This window comes from Heptranchias perlo, chromosome 20, assembly GCF_035084215.1.
Source record: "Heptranchias perlo isolate sHepPer1 chromosome 20, sHepPer1.hap1, whole genome shotgun sequence".
NCBI classification, from domain to species: Eukaryota; Metazoa; Chordata; class Chondrichthyes; order Hexanchiformes; family Hexanchidae; genus Heptranchias; species Heptranchias perlo.
This window is the reverse complement of record NC_090344.1, coordinates 27,289,563-27,305,769: the sequence shown is the minus strand read 5'-3', so window position 1 is coordinate 27,305,769 and position 16,207 is coordinate 27,289,563. Positions and strand designations below refer to the sequence as shown.

Genomic DNA, 16,207 nt, shown 5'->3' with positions numbered 1-16,207 from the left:
GGTAACCTCTGCAAGACATGCAAGATCATCGACAAAGACACCACCATCACACGAGAGGACACCACCCACCAGGTACATGGTTCATACTCCTGTGACTCGGCCAACGTTTTCTTCCTCATACGTTGCAGGAAAGGATTCCCCGGAGCATTGTACATTGGCGAGACCATGCAGTCACTGCGACAACGGATGAACGAACACCACGCAACAATCGCCAGACAGGAGGGTTCCCTCCCAGTCGGGGAACACTTCAGCAGTCAAGGACATTCAGCCTCTGATCTTCGGGTAAGCGTTCTCCAAGGCGGCCTTCGAGACACATGACAACGCAAAATCCTCGAACAGAAATTGATAGCCAAGTTCCGCACCCATGAGGACGGCCTCAACCGGGATCTTGGGTTCATGTCACGCTACACATAACCCCACCAGTGAAAAAAAAAGTTATCTGTTTTTAACACAACGGGTCATTCTCTGTCTTTCCCTTCCTTTCGGATGTTTCTCTCTCTCTCTGTGTCTGTCTTTTGTTATGGCCGTTTGTTTATTCGGTGGTCCTGTAGGTAACATCACTCTGTCTGAACACTTTGATTGCCTTGACAACGGGCAGTCGGAAAGATTATCTGTAATCACCAGGTATTGTTCTCTGACTATCAATGCGGTAACCTTCCATGGAATCCCACACTTGCTCACCTGACGAAGGAGAAAGCCTCCGAAAGCTTGTGATTTTCAAATAAAACAGTTGGACTACAACTTGGTGTTGTAAGATCCCTTACTTTTGTCAACCCCAGTCCATCACCGGCATCTCCACATCATTCGTAACAAGATAGATGAATTAATTGCACAAATAGAGATAAATGACTTTGAACTAAGAGCCATTACAGAGACATGGTTGAAAAATGACCAAGGTTCGGAACTAAATATTCCAGGCAGTGTGCCATTTGGAAAAGACAGGCAGAATAGAAAAGGAGGGGGTGCAGCCCTAATAATAAAGGATGACTTAAGGACAGCAGTGAGAAAGGATCTTGCTCGGAAGGTCAGGAAGTAGAATCAATATGGGTGAAAATAAGAAATAAAAAGGGCAGTAAACACTGGTGGGAGTAGTTTATAGGCCCCCTCGTAGAAGATATACAGTTGGACAGACTAGTACTCATGAAATAATGGGATTTTGTAACAAAGGAAATGCAGTCATCATGGGGGACTTTAATCTGCATATCGACTGGGCAAATCAAATTGGCAAATGCAGTTTGGAAGACGAATTCATGAGATGTATTCGAGAAGGTTTCCTAGTGCAATACATCAAGGAACAAATCAGAGAACATGCTATCATAGATCCTGTATTATTTAATGAGATAGGTTTAATTAGTAATCTCACAGTAAAAGAACCTCTTGGGAAAAGTGATCATAATAGGATAGAATTTCACATTGAGTTGGATAGTAACGTACTTATGTCAGAAACTAAAGTCTTAAACTTAAAGAAAGCCAATTCCATAGGTATGATGGGCGATTTGTCAAAGCTAGATTGGGAAATTAAATTAAAGGGTTTAACAGTTGTAAAGCAAAGGCAAACTTTTGAAGAAATATTTCAATATTCTCAAAAAATGTACATTCCATTGAAAAATTGAAAACTACACGGGAAAAGTGATCCATCCGTGACGAACTGAAGAAGTTAAGGAGAGTATTAGATTGAAATAAGAAGCCTGTAATATTGTCAAGAAGAGTCATAAGCCTGGGGATTGGGAAAGTATTAGAAACCAACAAAGGACGTCCAAAAATTGATAAAAAGGGAGAAAATAGAATATGAAAGTAAGCTGGCAAGAAATATATAAACGGATTGTAAGAGCTGCTGCAAGTATGTAAAACGGAACAGAGTAGCAAAAGTAAACGCTGGTCCCTTCGAGGCTGAGACAGGATAAATTATAATGGGGAATCAAGAAATGGTGGATGCGTTCAACAAATATTATGTGCCTGTCTTCACGGTACAAGACACAAAAAACATGCCAAAAATGGTGTGGAACCAAAGGTTAAATGAGAGTGAGGAACTTAAAACAATTAATATCAGCAGAGAAAAAGTACTGCTCAAACGAACCAGACTAAAAGTCGACAAATCGCTCGGACCTGATTGTCTACATCCTCGGGTTGGAAAAGAGGTGGCTGCAGAAATAGTGGATGCTTTGGTTATGATCTTCCAAAATTCTCCAGATTCTGGAACGGTCCCAGTGGACCGGAAGGTAGCAAATGTAACCCCGCTATTCAAGAACGGAGGGTGAGAGAAAACAGGCAACTTTAGGCCAGTTCGCCTGACATCGGTTGTCGGGAAAATGCCGGAATCCATTATTAAGGAAGAGGTAACAGGGCACTTAGAATATTAAAATATGATTACGCAGAGTCAACATGGTTTTTTGGAGGGGAAATCGTACTGAACAAATTTATTATAGACTTTTGAAGATGTAACCAGCACTGTAGATAAAGGGCAAACATTGGACGTAGTATATTTGGATTTTCAAAAGGCATTCGATAAGGTGACAAATAAAAGGTTGTTACACAAGTTTAGGGCTTATGGGGTTGGGGTAATATAGAGGTATGTAGAGGCATGGATGGACGATTGGTTAAAGGACAGAAAACGGAATGTAGGGATAAATGTATCATTCTCAGGTTGGCAGGCTGTAAGTAATGGGTGCCGCAAGGATTGGTGCATGGGCCTCAACTAATTATGGTTTATAGAAATGACTTAGATGATGGGACTGAGTGTAATATATCCAAGTTTGCTGACGATACAAAACAAGGTGGAAAGTAAACTGTGAGAAGGACACAACGAGTCTGCAAAGGGATATAGGCTGGTTAAGAGTGTGGGCAAAATGGTGACAAATGGAGTAGAATGTGGGGAAATGTGGTTATTCATTTTGGTAGTTAGAATGGAAAAACAAAATATTTTTTTAAATGGTGAGAAACTATTATATGTTGGTGTTGAGAAAGACATGGGTGTCCTCATACAAGAAACACAAAAAGTTAGTATGCAGATGCAGTAAGCAATTAGGAAAGCAAATGTCATTTTGGCCGGTATTGCCAGGGGAAGTACAAGAGTAAGGAAGTCTTCCTACAGTTGTACAGGGCTTTATTGAGACCTCAACTGGAGTACAGCGTACAGTTTTGGTCTCCTCATCTAAGGAATTATATTCTTACCATGGAGGCGGTGCAATGAAGGTTTACGAGATTAATTCCAGATATGAGGGGGTTGTACTATGAATAAAGGTTGAATAGAATGGGCTTAAACTCTCTGGAGTTGAGAAGAATGAGAGGTGATATCATTGAAACAGATTACGAGTGAGCTTGAGAGATTGTTTCCCCTGGCTAGAGATCCTGGAACGAGGGGGCGTAATCTCAGGGTTATGGGTCGGCCATTTAAGACTGAGATGAGGAGGAATTTCTTCACGCAGTGTTGTGAATCTTTGGAATTCTCTACCCCAATGTACTGTGGGTGCTGAGACATTGAATATATTCAAGGCTGAGATGGATAGATTATTGGAGTCTAGTAGAATCAATCAAGGGATATGGGGATTGGGCTGGAAAGTGGAGTTGAGGTCGAAGATTAGCCGTGATCTGATTGAATTTCAGAGCGGGCTCGAGGGGCCGTATCGACTACGCCTGCTATTATTTATGATATTCTTATTTTCCTATCAAGCATTACCTGGATCTTATTCTGGGCGGTTTGTGAATGAATTTCAGTTCCTGGTTCCACAGAGGCTTGCTTCAAGCTGATTGGTGGAGGGGACACGATGATCATTTCCTGCTCTCACCGCTCAGAGAAGCCCAGGAAATGACGCTGCAATGATTGGTGGAGGGGACATGGTAACCATTTCCTCCTCTCAGAGAAGCCCAGGAAATGACGCTGCACTTCTTGCAGCACTCAATTGAAACAAGTTGTCGCTTTCCAGACCGCAGAAATTTTATGTGTGAGTCAGTTACTTAGCAACGGTGGGCGACATTTGTTCGCCGCTCAGAGCAATTTCCGAGCTCAATCTCATTAGGTTTAGCGTGTTTATGGAAAAGGATCAGGAACAATCAAATGTGAAAATACTTAACTGGCTAATTTCAGTGAGTTGAAAATGGACCTGGCCCAGGTGAATTGGAATCAAAGATTGCAGGTAAAGAAGTAACTGAGCAATGGGAGGCCTTCAAAGAGGAGATAGTTTGGTTACAGCGTAGACACATTCCAAAGAGGGGGAAAGGAAGGACATCCAAAGCAAGAGCTCGCTGATTGACTAAAAATACAGAGATTGAAATGAAACTGATAAAGGATTCTTATTGTAAAAGTCCGGTTCACAATTCAGTAGAGAATCAATCTGAATCCAGAAAGTACAGAGGAGATCTCAAAAAGGAAATTGGAGGGGCAAAGATAATTGATGAGATTAGATTAATGGGTTACATAAAAGTGAAAGTCTTTTATAAATATATAAATTGTAAAAGGGCGATCAAAGGAAGGGGGTGGGGTGACTAGGGACCAATAAGGAAATCTTCTTTGCAGGCAGGGAACGTGGTTTAGGTAGTGAATGATAACTTTTCTTCTGTCTTTTCTAGAGAAGAGGATGCTGCTAATTTAGCAGTAAAGGAGGAGGGAGTAGCGAAATTGGATAGGATAGAGAAAGATAAAGAGGCGATACTAAAAGGTTGTCAGTGCTCAAAGTAGAAAAGTCACCCGGTCCGAATTGGTTGGAAGTAAGGGTGGAAATTGCGGAGGACCTGGCCACGGCTTCCAATCCTCATTTGATATGGGAGTGGTGCCATAGGGCGGGAGGAATCCAAATGTTACACCCCTATTCAAAAAAGGGGAGGGTCAAACCTGGCAACTACAGGCCAGTCCGCCGAACGTCAGTGGTGAGGAAAATTTTAGAGACATTTATCAGGCACAAAATTAATTTGCTCTTGGAAAACATTGGTTGATAAATGTAAGCCAGCACGGATAAGTTAAAGGCAAATCGTGTTTGACTAACTTGAATGAGTTAGTTGATGATCTAACGGAGAGTTGGTGAGGGCAGTGGAGTTCATGTTGTGTATATAAACTTTCAAAAGGCGTTTGATAATGTTCCACATAATAGACTTGTTAGCAAAATTGAAGCCTATAGGATTAAAGGGCCAGTCGCTGCATTGAAAAGAAATTGTCAGAAAGCAGAGAGTCGTGGTGAACGTTTGTTTGTGAGACTGGAGGAAATGTGCAGTAGTGTCCTCTAGGGGTCGGTGTTGGGACCACTGCCCATTTTAATATATATTAATGACCTGGACTTGGAAGCAGATATGCTCCTCCTGTGTCCCTGGCGACCATGTTTGCAGGATGTGTGTCGAGCTGCAGCTACTGGCGAACCGCATTTCGGAGCTGCAGCTGGGGGTGGGTTCATTGTGGAGCATCCGTGATGCTGAGACCATCTTGGATAACACGTTCAGTGAGGTGGTCACACCTCAGTTAAAGATTACGAAGGCAGAAGGGAAATGGGTGAGCGCCAGGCACAGTAAAGGGACTAGGCAGGTAGAGCAGGAGTCTCCTGGGGACATCTCCCTCTCAAACAGATATATCGCTTTGGATATTGTTTGGAGAGCTGGCTTATCAGGGGAAAGCAGCAAGAGCCAAGTTCGTGGCAGCACTGGTGGTTCTGCCGCACAGGAGGGGAGGGAGAAGAGTGGCAGGGCTATAGTGATGGTGGAATCAACTGCATGGGGAACAGATAGGCGTTTCTGCGGCCGCAAGTGTGACTCCAGGATGGCATGTTGCCTCCCTGGTGCTAGGGTCAAGGATGTCACGGAGCGGCTGCAGGGAATTCCGGAAGGGGAGGGTGAACAGCCAGTAGTCGTGGTCCATATCGGTACCAACGACATAGGTAAAAAAAGGGATGAGATCCTGCAAAGTGAATTTAAGGAGTTAGGAGATAAATTAAAAAGCAGGACCTCGAAGGTAGTGATCTCAGGATTATGACCAGTGGAACATGCTAGTGAGTATAGGAACAGGAGAATAGACCGGATGAATGCATGGCTGCAGGGATGATGGAGGAGGGAGAGATTTAGATTCCTGGGATATTGGGACCGGTTCTGGGGAAGGTGGGACCTGTACAAGCGAGACGGATTACACCCGAGCAGCAACGGAACCGATGTCCTAGCGGGGGTGTTTGCTAGTGCAGTTGGGGAAGGTTTAAACGAGAGTGGCAGGGGGATGGGAACGTGAGCAGGGAGCCAGAAGGGAGTAAAGTTGAGAGCAGCAAGAGAGGGGACGACACAGGGGAAATATGAAATACAAATAGCACAAACATTTGTTCAAGAACATGTGAAATCAAAACGCGTAGAGCAGCAGAAAGAAAGTGCACTTTAGGCACTACAGATTTAGAGAAAACTAGAATGCATAAAGCGATTAACCCAGCATCAAAGCTGAAGGTCAGGCTCGGGTGTGTGGCTCAAAGAAAAGTTCTATAAACAAATGCACGGAGTATAAGGAATAAATTAAATTAACTACAGGTTCAAATTCAATTTGGAGGGTATGACATGATAGCTATTACTGAGGCTTGGCTGCAGGATGGTCAGGATTAGGAACTAAATATACCGGGTTATAAGGTCTACAGGAGAGACAGGGAAAATGGAAGAGGGGAAGCAGTAGCCTTAGTGATTAGAGATGAAATCACTTCAATGATAAAGGAGGATATAACGAGAGGTAAGCAGCCAACAGAGACCTTATGGGTTGAATTGAGAAATAGGAAAGGATCTAAGACTATAGTGGGAGTTGTGTATAGGACCCCTGGCAGCAGTTCTGAAGTGCTAGATTGTATAAATGCAAAGATTAGACAAGGGTGTAACAAAGCCAAAGTGGTCTAAATGTGGGACTTTAACCTTCAATAGATTGGGAAAAGCAGACTAGCAACTGTCAAGAAGGAAGTGAATTTCTTGAGTGTGTCCGGGATAGTTTTCCACAGCAGTATGTCCGAGAGGTAACAAGGGGGCAGCCATACTAGATTTAGTAATAAGTAATGAACCAGATTTAGTTAACAGCTTAACTGTGCGTGAAAATCTATCCAATAGTGGTCATAACATGATCGAGTTCAAGGTAGTGTTTGAAACGGAAAAAAGTGAATCAGCTGCTAAGATTCCAGACTTGCGTAAGGCTGACTTCAATGGGATGAGACAGAGACTGTCCACAGTAAACTGGGCAAATCTGTTAATGAGTAAAACCAATGATGATCAGTGGGAAATGTTTAAAGAAATATTTAATGTGATACAGAATCTGTGTATTCCCGCGAGGGGCAAGAACTCTACTTGCCAAAAAAGAAACAGCCATGGACAAATAAAGTGGTAAGGGACAGTATAAGACATAAGGAAAGAACACACAAAAAGGCAAAAATAGCACAGGTCATGGTGAATGGGAAAGATACAAAGATCAACAAAGGGTCACAAAACAGATAGTAAGAGCAACAAAAAAGAGAGTATGAAAAGAAACTTGCAAGGGATATCAAAACCAATCCGAAGAACTTTGATAGTTATATTCGGAAAAAGAGGGTGCTCAGGAGCAGTGTTGGCACCTAAAAAAATGAAAGTGGGGATATTGTCATCGACAATGGGGAAATGGTGGACATGTTGAACAATTACTTTGCCTCAGTATTTACAGTCGAAACAGAGGATAGAACGTCAGAAATCCCAAGATAACTAATATTGAATCGGGGACAGGGACTCGATAAAATTAACATCAGTAAAATAACAGTAATGAAGCAAATAATAGCACTAATGAGTGACAAATCCCCAGGACCAGGTGGTTTCCATCCCAGGGTTTTAAAGGAAGTAGCTGAGCACATTACAGGTGCTCTAACTATAATCTTTCTAAGTTCTCTGGATTCAGGAACTGTCCCTCTGGATTGGAAAATTGCACGTCACTCCGCTTTTTAGAAAAGGAGAGAGAGGGAAACCAGGGAAGTATAGACCAGTTAGCCTGTCATCTGTTGTGGGGAAAATGCTGGAGTCTATAATTAAGGATAGGGTGACTGAACACCTCGAGAAATTTAAATTCATCAGAGAGAGCCAGCATGGATTTGTGAAAGGTAGGTCGTGCCTGACAAACCTGATTGAATTTTTTGAAGAGGTGTCTGATGTAGTGGACAGGGGAATGACAATGGATGTTATTTATATGGAATTCCAGAAGACAATTGATAAAGTCTCACATAAGAGATGTTAGCTAAGATGGAAGCCCATTGAATCGAGTGAAAAGTACAGCCTTGGTGAGAAAGTTGGCTGAGCAAAAGGCGACAGACAGTAGGGATAATGGGTAGGTACTCACATTGGCAGGATGTGACTAGTGGAGTCCCGCAGGGATCCGTCTTGGGGCCTCAATTATTCAAAATATTTATTAACGACTTAGATGAAGGCATAGAAAGTCTCATATCTAATTTTGCTGATGACACAAAGATTGGTGGCATTGTAAGCAGTATAGATGAAAACATAAAATTACAAAGGGATATTGATAGATTGGATGAATTGGCAAAACTGTGGCAAATGGAATTCAATGTAGGCAAATGTGAGGTCATCCACTTTGGATAAAAAAGGATAGAACAGGGTACTTTCTAAATGTGAGACGTTAAAAACAGTGGATGTCCAAAGAGACTTCGGGGTTCAGGTACATTGTTCATTGAAGTGTCATGAACAGATGCAGAAAATAAGCAATAAGGCTAATGGAATGCTGGCCTTCATATCTAGAGGACTGGAGGGCAAGGGAGCGGAAGTTATGCTGCAGCAATACAAAACCCTGGAGTAATGTGAGCAGTTCTGGGCACCGCACCTTCTGAAGGACATATTGGCCTTGGAGGGAGTGCAGCGTAGTTTTACTAGAATGATACCCGAACTACAGTGGTTAAGTTACGAGGAGAGATTACACAAATTGGGGTTGTATTCTCTCGAGTTTGTAAGATATTAAGGGGAACAGATAGGGTGGATAGAGAGAAACTATTTCCACTGGTTGGGGATTCTAGAAGTAGGGGGCACAGTCTAAAATTAGACCTAGACATTTCAGGAGTGAGTTTAGAAAACATTTCTACACACAAAGTGTGGTAGAAGTTTGGAACTCTCTTCCGCAAACAGCAATTGATACTAGCTCAATTGTTAAATTTAAATTTGAGATAGATAGCTTTTTGGCAACCAAAGGTGTTAAGGGATATGGGCCATAGGCAGGTAAATGGAGTTAGATCACAGATCATCCATGGTCTAATCAAATGACGGAGCAGGCTCGAGGGGCTGAATGTCCTACTCCTGTTCCTATGTTCCGAAAATTTCTAAGTTTGTTGATGACAGGAAAATCGGAAATGTGGTGAACAGTGAGGAAGATAGTGACAGACTTGAGGACGATCTAGTCAGACAGGTGAAATGGTGTACCTACACAAGTATTGGCAGGACAATTTAAGAAGGCTGTTAAAAAAACACACGAGATCTTTGGCTTTATAAATAGAGGCATAGAGTGCTAAAGCAAGAACGTTTTGCTAAACTTTTATAAAGGACCTGTTGGGCCCCAGCTGTGGCATTGTTCCAAATTCTGATCACTATATTCTAGACCTTGGAGAGGGTGCAGAGAAGATTTACTGGAATGGTACCAGTTATGAGGTCGTCTTTCGTGGAAAGACTGGAAAATCTGAGCTTGTTCTCCTTGGAGCAGACAAGATTAAGGGGAGATTTGATAGAGCTGTTCAAAATCATGAAGAGTTTTGGTCGAGTAAATAACGTGAAACTGTTCGCATTGGCAGAATGGTTGTTAACCAGAAGACAGAGATTTATGGTAATTGACAAAAGAACAAGATGTGATTTGAGGAAAGAAAATCCGCAGTTATTTGTTATGAACTGGAATGGTAGAAGCAGATTCAATAATAACTTTCAAAAGGGAATTGGATAAATACTGGAAGTAGACAATTTTGCAGGGCTATGGGGAAAGAGCACGTTACTGGGACGAATTGAATAGCTCTTTCAAAGTGACATCACAGCACGATCGGGCGAATTGCATCCTGTGCTGTGTCATTCTGTGATTCTATCAGTGTACTATGAATAATAAACATGGAAAATGAAAGCGATCTGTCAGCCCTGATTGACAATAAATTGAAGCTGTCGTAAAAATGCTCGGTGACACTGAATAATATAACTGTTGGGATGTATTAAATGGTCAACATTGAGCTGAAATGGTGAGGTCACCCTGTCATTTCATAAATCATTACTGCGACCTCAATTAGAATTTGTTTACAGTACTGGTCGCCACAGTAGGAAAAGGATACTGCAGCTGATGAATGGATACAGTAGAGAGCAACCAGAATGAGTGAGCGGATGGAGGGATTCAGTTCTGAGGAGCGTTTATGTAAATTGTATATGTTCTCCCTGGAACAGAGAAGGTTGAGAGTTTATTTGATTCCAGGTTTTAGGATTCTAAATGGACTAGATAATGTGGACCATGAAAAGGTATTGCACCTTTCCAGAAACATAGTATCAGAGGACATGGCCTGCGCTTGAAGGGTGGTGAATTCAAAACTAAACTGCAGAAATAAAATTTCAGTGTGCGAGTGATACCTCGATGGAACAGACGCACTATGGAGTAGGTGAAGCAGTCAATATTTATTCATGCAAATGTAAATTTGATAGATTTAAATTTTAAAATATATTTTGGTGTACTATGTATGAATAATTTGAGACAAGACATGCGGTAAGTGTACCATATTTAGGCTCAAAGGGTGACTTTGGACCGATGGTTCCCAAAGCACTCCACTACTGGGGTTTTCCTCGTGTTATTTCTGGGTCTGTTGTAGTCTAATTGATAGAAATTGGTTTTTATGAATAGTCAATAACACCATTATCATTGTATCAGGATGGTAGAAGGTGAACTAGATGGACCTTGGTCTTTTATCATCTAGTATTTCTGACGTGTCACTTGGTATAATTGCTGCAAGACCGTGACTTTCACATTCATGTTCTGTTCTTTCAAAGTTACTAAGATTATATTCAGATCGTCATAGCGCTGGATTATACCTTTCTGCAATACCAGTGAAAATTGTTAGTGTAACAGTGGTTAGTATAACCTGTTTGTTCAATGACGTGATTAATATCCGTCACCATGGAATACAATTCTCCCAGGAGAGGATTTCTCTACAATAAATACGGCGCTTAATTCATCATCTTAACTCAAAGTGTGAGGAGAGCATCGCCTCCAGCATCAACTGGAATCATCAGTCCACCAACAAACTGAACGAATGGATTCGTTCCTGATAATAAAATATCTGATACTCTGGACACTTTACGATTTCCAAAAGATTTACTATCCCATCCTCGCAGCTGTTGGTGTTACTGGTAAGTCTTTTATCCAGTTATTAATTCTATAAACCATGTTTCAATGTATTGCTATTCTTGTTATTTACTATCCCCTCGTTGCCGCTTTTGGGATTCCTGGTAAGCCTCTATTTCCAGTTATTGATTCTGTCACCAATGTAATACTGTAACACTGGTCTTGTGATGTACATCATGACATCCAGCTAACTGTTACATTCAGATCACTCATCTTACTGTGTTAGATATAATATGACGCTTCTCTTTGCTATGATTGGTATAATACGGCGCTCCTCTTACTGTGATTGGTATAACACCCCGCTCCTCTTACTGTGTTTGGTATGATACCGCGCTCCTCTTATTGTATTTGGTATAATTATGCGCGCCTTTTGGGTTTTTAGTCTAATACCGCGCTCCTCTTGCAGTGTTGGGAATAATTCCGCGTTCCCCTTCCTGTGTTTGATACAATACTCGAGCTTCCTCGCTGCGATTATTCGATAGTCACCCATTTACTGGAATCAGCTGAATGAATAGTCCGCCCTTATTTACCGCTGTTTGCTCTACGTGGTTCAAAAACTCTTTGAGGTTCTAAAATCAGCAATTTCACTGAACGATTCCCTGCCTTCATCAGATTACTCTCTTTGGTCTCCAATGAAACCTGTGTCAGTTCACAAATTCTCAGCATGTGTTTGCCAGGGACCTTTAACTCCAGCTCCAAGTGGTTCAGTTTGTGGGAGGAATAATTCAGTTCCCGTCAGCTGCCTCACTTCTCTCCATCTCCCTCACTGCACCAGTGTCACTGACCCCGGTTGCTGAGGACAGGAATGCAAGTGCTACATGTATCAGGATCAATTCTTCATTTTATTATATTGCTGTGGATCTATCTCCAATCATTGCTCTGAAATAACCATTTCGTCCCAGACCAGTCTAACACGGTTCAATGGATCTATCAGCGAGTCTCACGCTGATTTTCTACCATCTCCTGCTATTCCACAATACAAATGAGTTAACTTAATTTTTACCTGTTTATTATATGGGTATGTAACCACACGATCCTTACTGGACTGCGATGAATTATTAACTAAATTCATGTTTTATTTTCCCACATTCCCTGTTTCATTTCGTGAAACATTTGATGCTCATCAACTGATGAAACCCAGAAGCCCAGCGCTGCCACTGAGTTCAGATCTTTAATGTTTTAATGTTGTCAGACTGTTTGAAATAACTGTTCATTCTTATAAACGTTATGTGAATGTTCTGATTTTACTAATTATTCCATTAGTGGTTGTAGTTACTGTAAACGATCACCTTAAAGTCCCAAATAGTTCCTCTCCTGTCCGTGCCTCATGTCCACAGTCACCTTACAGAGTAACCGTTCCACATCCCATGCTTACCTCTGGGTGTGGGTGCGATGTTTTAACAACTTCGTCGTTCCTTTTTACTGTAGAAATAAGTGTCTTGTCTGTTTCACATTGATGTATCTTTGGCCCTGTGGTCTGTTTCTCCTATAGAGAGTTTTATCTTGCCCAAGAATCACAGTCTAATTCTGAGCACGTCCATCAAACTATTAAAGAGATTCCTTAGAATGTTGCTATTGATTGCATCAGCGCTGTCAAATGATCCTGCATGGAGTGCATGGAATCAGACTACACAAGACATTGACTTGATTTTCACTATGTAACAAACATATTACTTGAGCAATGAGAGAACGTTTATTTATCACATTTCATTAAGGTACAATAATCAATTGGACATATACTTGAAAATAAAGAAATGCAGAATAATGGGGAAATTGGCTTACATGATGGCTCATTCAGAGAGCTGGCAGGAGCACGACGGGCCGAAGTGCCTCATTCTGTGCTTCAGGATTCTATGATTCGACGATTCTATAGTACTGTGATTCTCTGATTCTGTGATTCTCTGATTTTATGATTCTACGATTCTATAACACTGTGAACCTATGATTATTTCTGTCACACTCTCGCCTTTGTTCTGAGTTTACTATAATTTGCTTGTCTTCCGCTGAATTGCAGTTAACTTAATGACAATCATTGTCCTGTCTCGTGGAATGTGCGGACTCTCCAAATGTGTCACTCGCTACCTGGTGGCCATGGCAGCGGCGGATCTATTGGTCGTTATCACTGATCTGGTATTGAGGCGGATCCCCATTACTTATCGTTCACAGTTCACTTTTCTATACCACATTCCAGTGTGTAATATTCACGCCGTCCTGCTTTATGCAGCCACAGACTGTTCTGTCTGGTTCACCGTCACTTTCACCTTTGATCGATTTGTAGCCATTTGTTGTCAGAAGTTGAAAACAAAATATTGCACCGAGAAAACGGCGGATGTGGTTTTAGCAACAGTGACTGTTCTGTTCTGTTTAAAGAATATTTTTTGGTACTTTTTCTATACCCGTGATTATATGTTATCCAATAGCCCCTGGTTCTGTGGTGTGACAAGCGGTGCTGTATATTCGCAGATATGGGCAGGCATTGAATTCCTCCATTATATTCTAACTCCGGGTGTTCCATTTGTTCTGATTCTGTTGCTCAATGCTTCAACTGTCAGACACATTTTAGTGGCCAGCAGAGCCCGCAGGAGACTCCGGGGTCACAGCAGTGGGGAGAGTCCCCGTGACCCAGAGATGGAGAACCGAAGGAAATCCATAATTTTACTGTTTGTTATCTCGGGGAATTTCATCCTGTTATGGGCGCTGTTTCTGGTGTTTGTAGTTTCTGAGCGAATGTGGTTTATGGGGTATTCCTCTGTATATCTCCCTCCATTCGTAAGAGAAATGGGATTCATACTTCAGCTTCTGAGCTGTTGTACAAACACCTGTATTTATGCAATAACACAGACTAAATTCAGAAAGCAGTTGAAAAATGTGGTGAAATATCCATTTATTGTAATTGTCAGGTTAATTAAATAATTTACAGAATGGAAGAATTCCTGACATTAGATTCTTACTTGGACGCTATTCGATTCATCCTCTCCCCTGAACATCCATTCTCCCAAAATGACGCACAGTGGTTACTGTATATACAACCCACAAGATGTCCTCCTTCATCTTCCCAAGTAACTAAGCCTGGACAATAATGGAGCCTTTTCATCTTCATCCATATTCTGCATAACTTTTCTTTCAAATGTGGTCTGTTAGTTTGTCCAATCCATTCACTGCGGTCTCTGCGATTACAAATTAACAATGTTCGATATTTCAGCAAGCAATTTGGGATTATCATAGAATCAACAAATGGTTACAGCGCATAAGCATGCCATTCGGCCCACCCAGCCCCTGCCGGCTCTTTATAAGAGCATTCCAGTTCGTCGCATTTCCCCACACTTTCCCTGTAGCCCTTCAAATGTTTTCCCATTAATTATTTACCAAATTCCACTTTGAAAGCCACGATTGAATCTGCTTCCACCACCCTTTCAGGCAACGTATTCCAGTTCAAAATTACTCGCTGGGTAAAGAAGTTTTCCCTCATGTCGTCGGTGGTTCTTTTGCCAATCACCTGAAATCTGTGTCCCGTAATTCTCAACCCGTCCACCAATGGGAACAGTTTCTCTTTATTTACTTTATCTAAAACCTTCATGATTTTGAATACTTGTGTCAAATCTCCTCTTCGCCTTCTCTGCTCTAAGGAGAACAACCTCAGCTTCTCCAGCCTATCCGCATAAATGTAATCCCTCATCCCTGGAACGATTCTATTAAATCTTTTCTGCACCCTCTCCAAAACCTTCACATGCTCCCTAATGTACGGTGCCCATAATTGAATACAATTCTAAAGTTGTGGCCGAACCAGTGTTGTATAAAGGTTCAACATAACTCACTTGCTTTTGTACTCTATGCCTCTATTTATGCAGCCCAAGGTCCAGTATGATTTTTAAACACTTTCACAACCTGTCCTGCTACCTTCAAAGTTTTGAGTACACGTACTCCCAGGTCTCTCTGTTCCTGCACCCCCTTTAGATTTGTAACATTTAGTTTATATTGCCTCTCCTCATTCTTCCTGCCAAAATGTAATCACCTCGCATATCTCGGTGTTCAATTTCATTTGCCATGTGTCCGCCATTGAACCAGCCTGTCTATATCCTCTTGAATTCTATCACTATCCTCCTCACTGTTTATTACACTTCCAAGTTTGTGTCTTCTGCAATTTGAAATTGTGCCTGCACACTCAAGTTGAAGTCATTAATATATATCAACATTCAATGGTCCTAGTACTAACCCCTGGGGAATACCCCTATATACCTTCCTCTAGTCCGAATAACAACTGTTCACCACAACTCTCTGTTACCTGTCACTTACCAAATTTAGTATCCATGCTGCCTCTGCTCTTTTATTCCGTGGGCTTCAATTTTGCATGTTTCAAAAGTTGACCAAAGTTTATAATAAGTTCAGGAGAGACACTAACAGAGAGCAAATGTAAGATGGATCTCACAGTTCTTGTGATACTCGGATGAAGACGTCATTTCAGACAGTTCTCTGCCATGCGTTTCATATCATTCATGACTGTGGTTGACAGGGTAGAAAACTCACGAATTTCAGTAACAAAGGCACTGTCATCAGCAGAAATTAATTTCCGTAATCTGGTCTCGGGGAGTTTATGTACAGATTAGAAAGGATAGATGCTAGGACTGATCCCTGAGGGAAACCATTGATTTGGTATCTCTGTGGCATGGTGCAGACGGCCAAGTGTACTCTGAAAATTCGGCAAGGGGCCTAATTGGTTAGTCTAAACACGGAAACAGATTGAGTGCTGTGGGGTTGAAACATGTGAGGAAAGCGGAATAGATGCAGGACAGAGGGGAAAAGAGAGAATAAGGAACCGAGCCAAACTAGATAATAACAAACAATCTCGTGAACTGAGCTGCAAAATCTGGAAAGTAGACTAATGTCCTG

At 41.7% G+C, this 16,207-nt stretch overlaps 1 protein-coding gene across 1 annotated transcript; it reads left to right on the top strand.

Moving 5' to 3' along the window:
- The first annotated feature begins 5,317 nt into the window (after positions 1 to 5,317).
- LOC137335998 (probable G-protein coupled receptor 139) lies at positions 5,318 to 14,233 on the top strand. Its single transcript, XM_068001500.1, has 3 exons — positions 5,318 to 5,476; positions 11,289 to 11,325; positions 13,335 to 14,233. Exons 1-3 carry the CDS (start codon positions 5,318 to 5,320, stop codon positions 14,231 to 14,233), a joined length of 1,095 nt encoding a protein of 364 aa, XP_067857601.1.
- The last annotated feature ends 1,974 nt before the right edge of the window (positions 14,234 to 16,207 follow it).

Coding starts and splice junctions, on each gene's coding strand:
- LOC137335998 (XM_068001500.1), top strand. CDS start 5,318: ATGTGTGTCGAGCTGCAGCTACTGGCGAACCGCATTTCGGAGCTGCAG. Junction 5,477..11,288: donor CGAAGGCAGAAGGGAAATGG/GTGAGCGCCAGG, acceptor GATTTCCAAAAG/ATTTACTATCCCATCCTCGC. Junction 11,326..13,334: donor CGCAGCTGTTGGTGTTACTG/GTAAGTCTTTTA, acceptor GCTGAATTGCAG/TTAACTTAATGACAATCATT.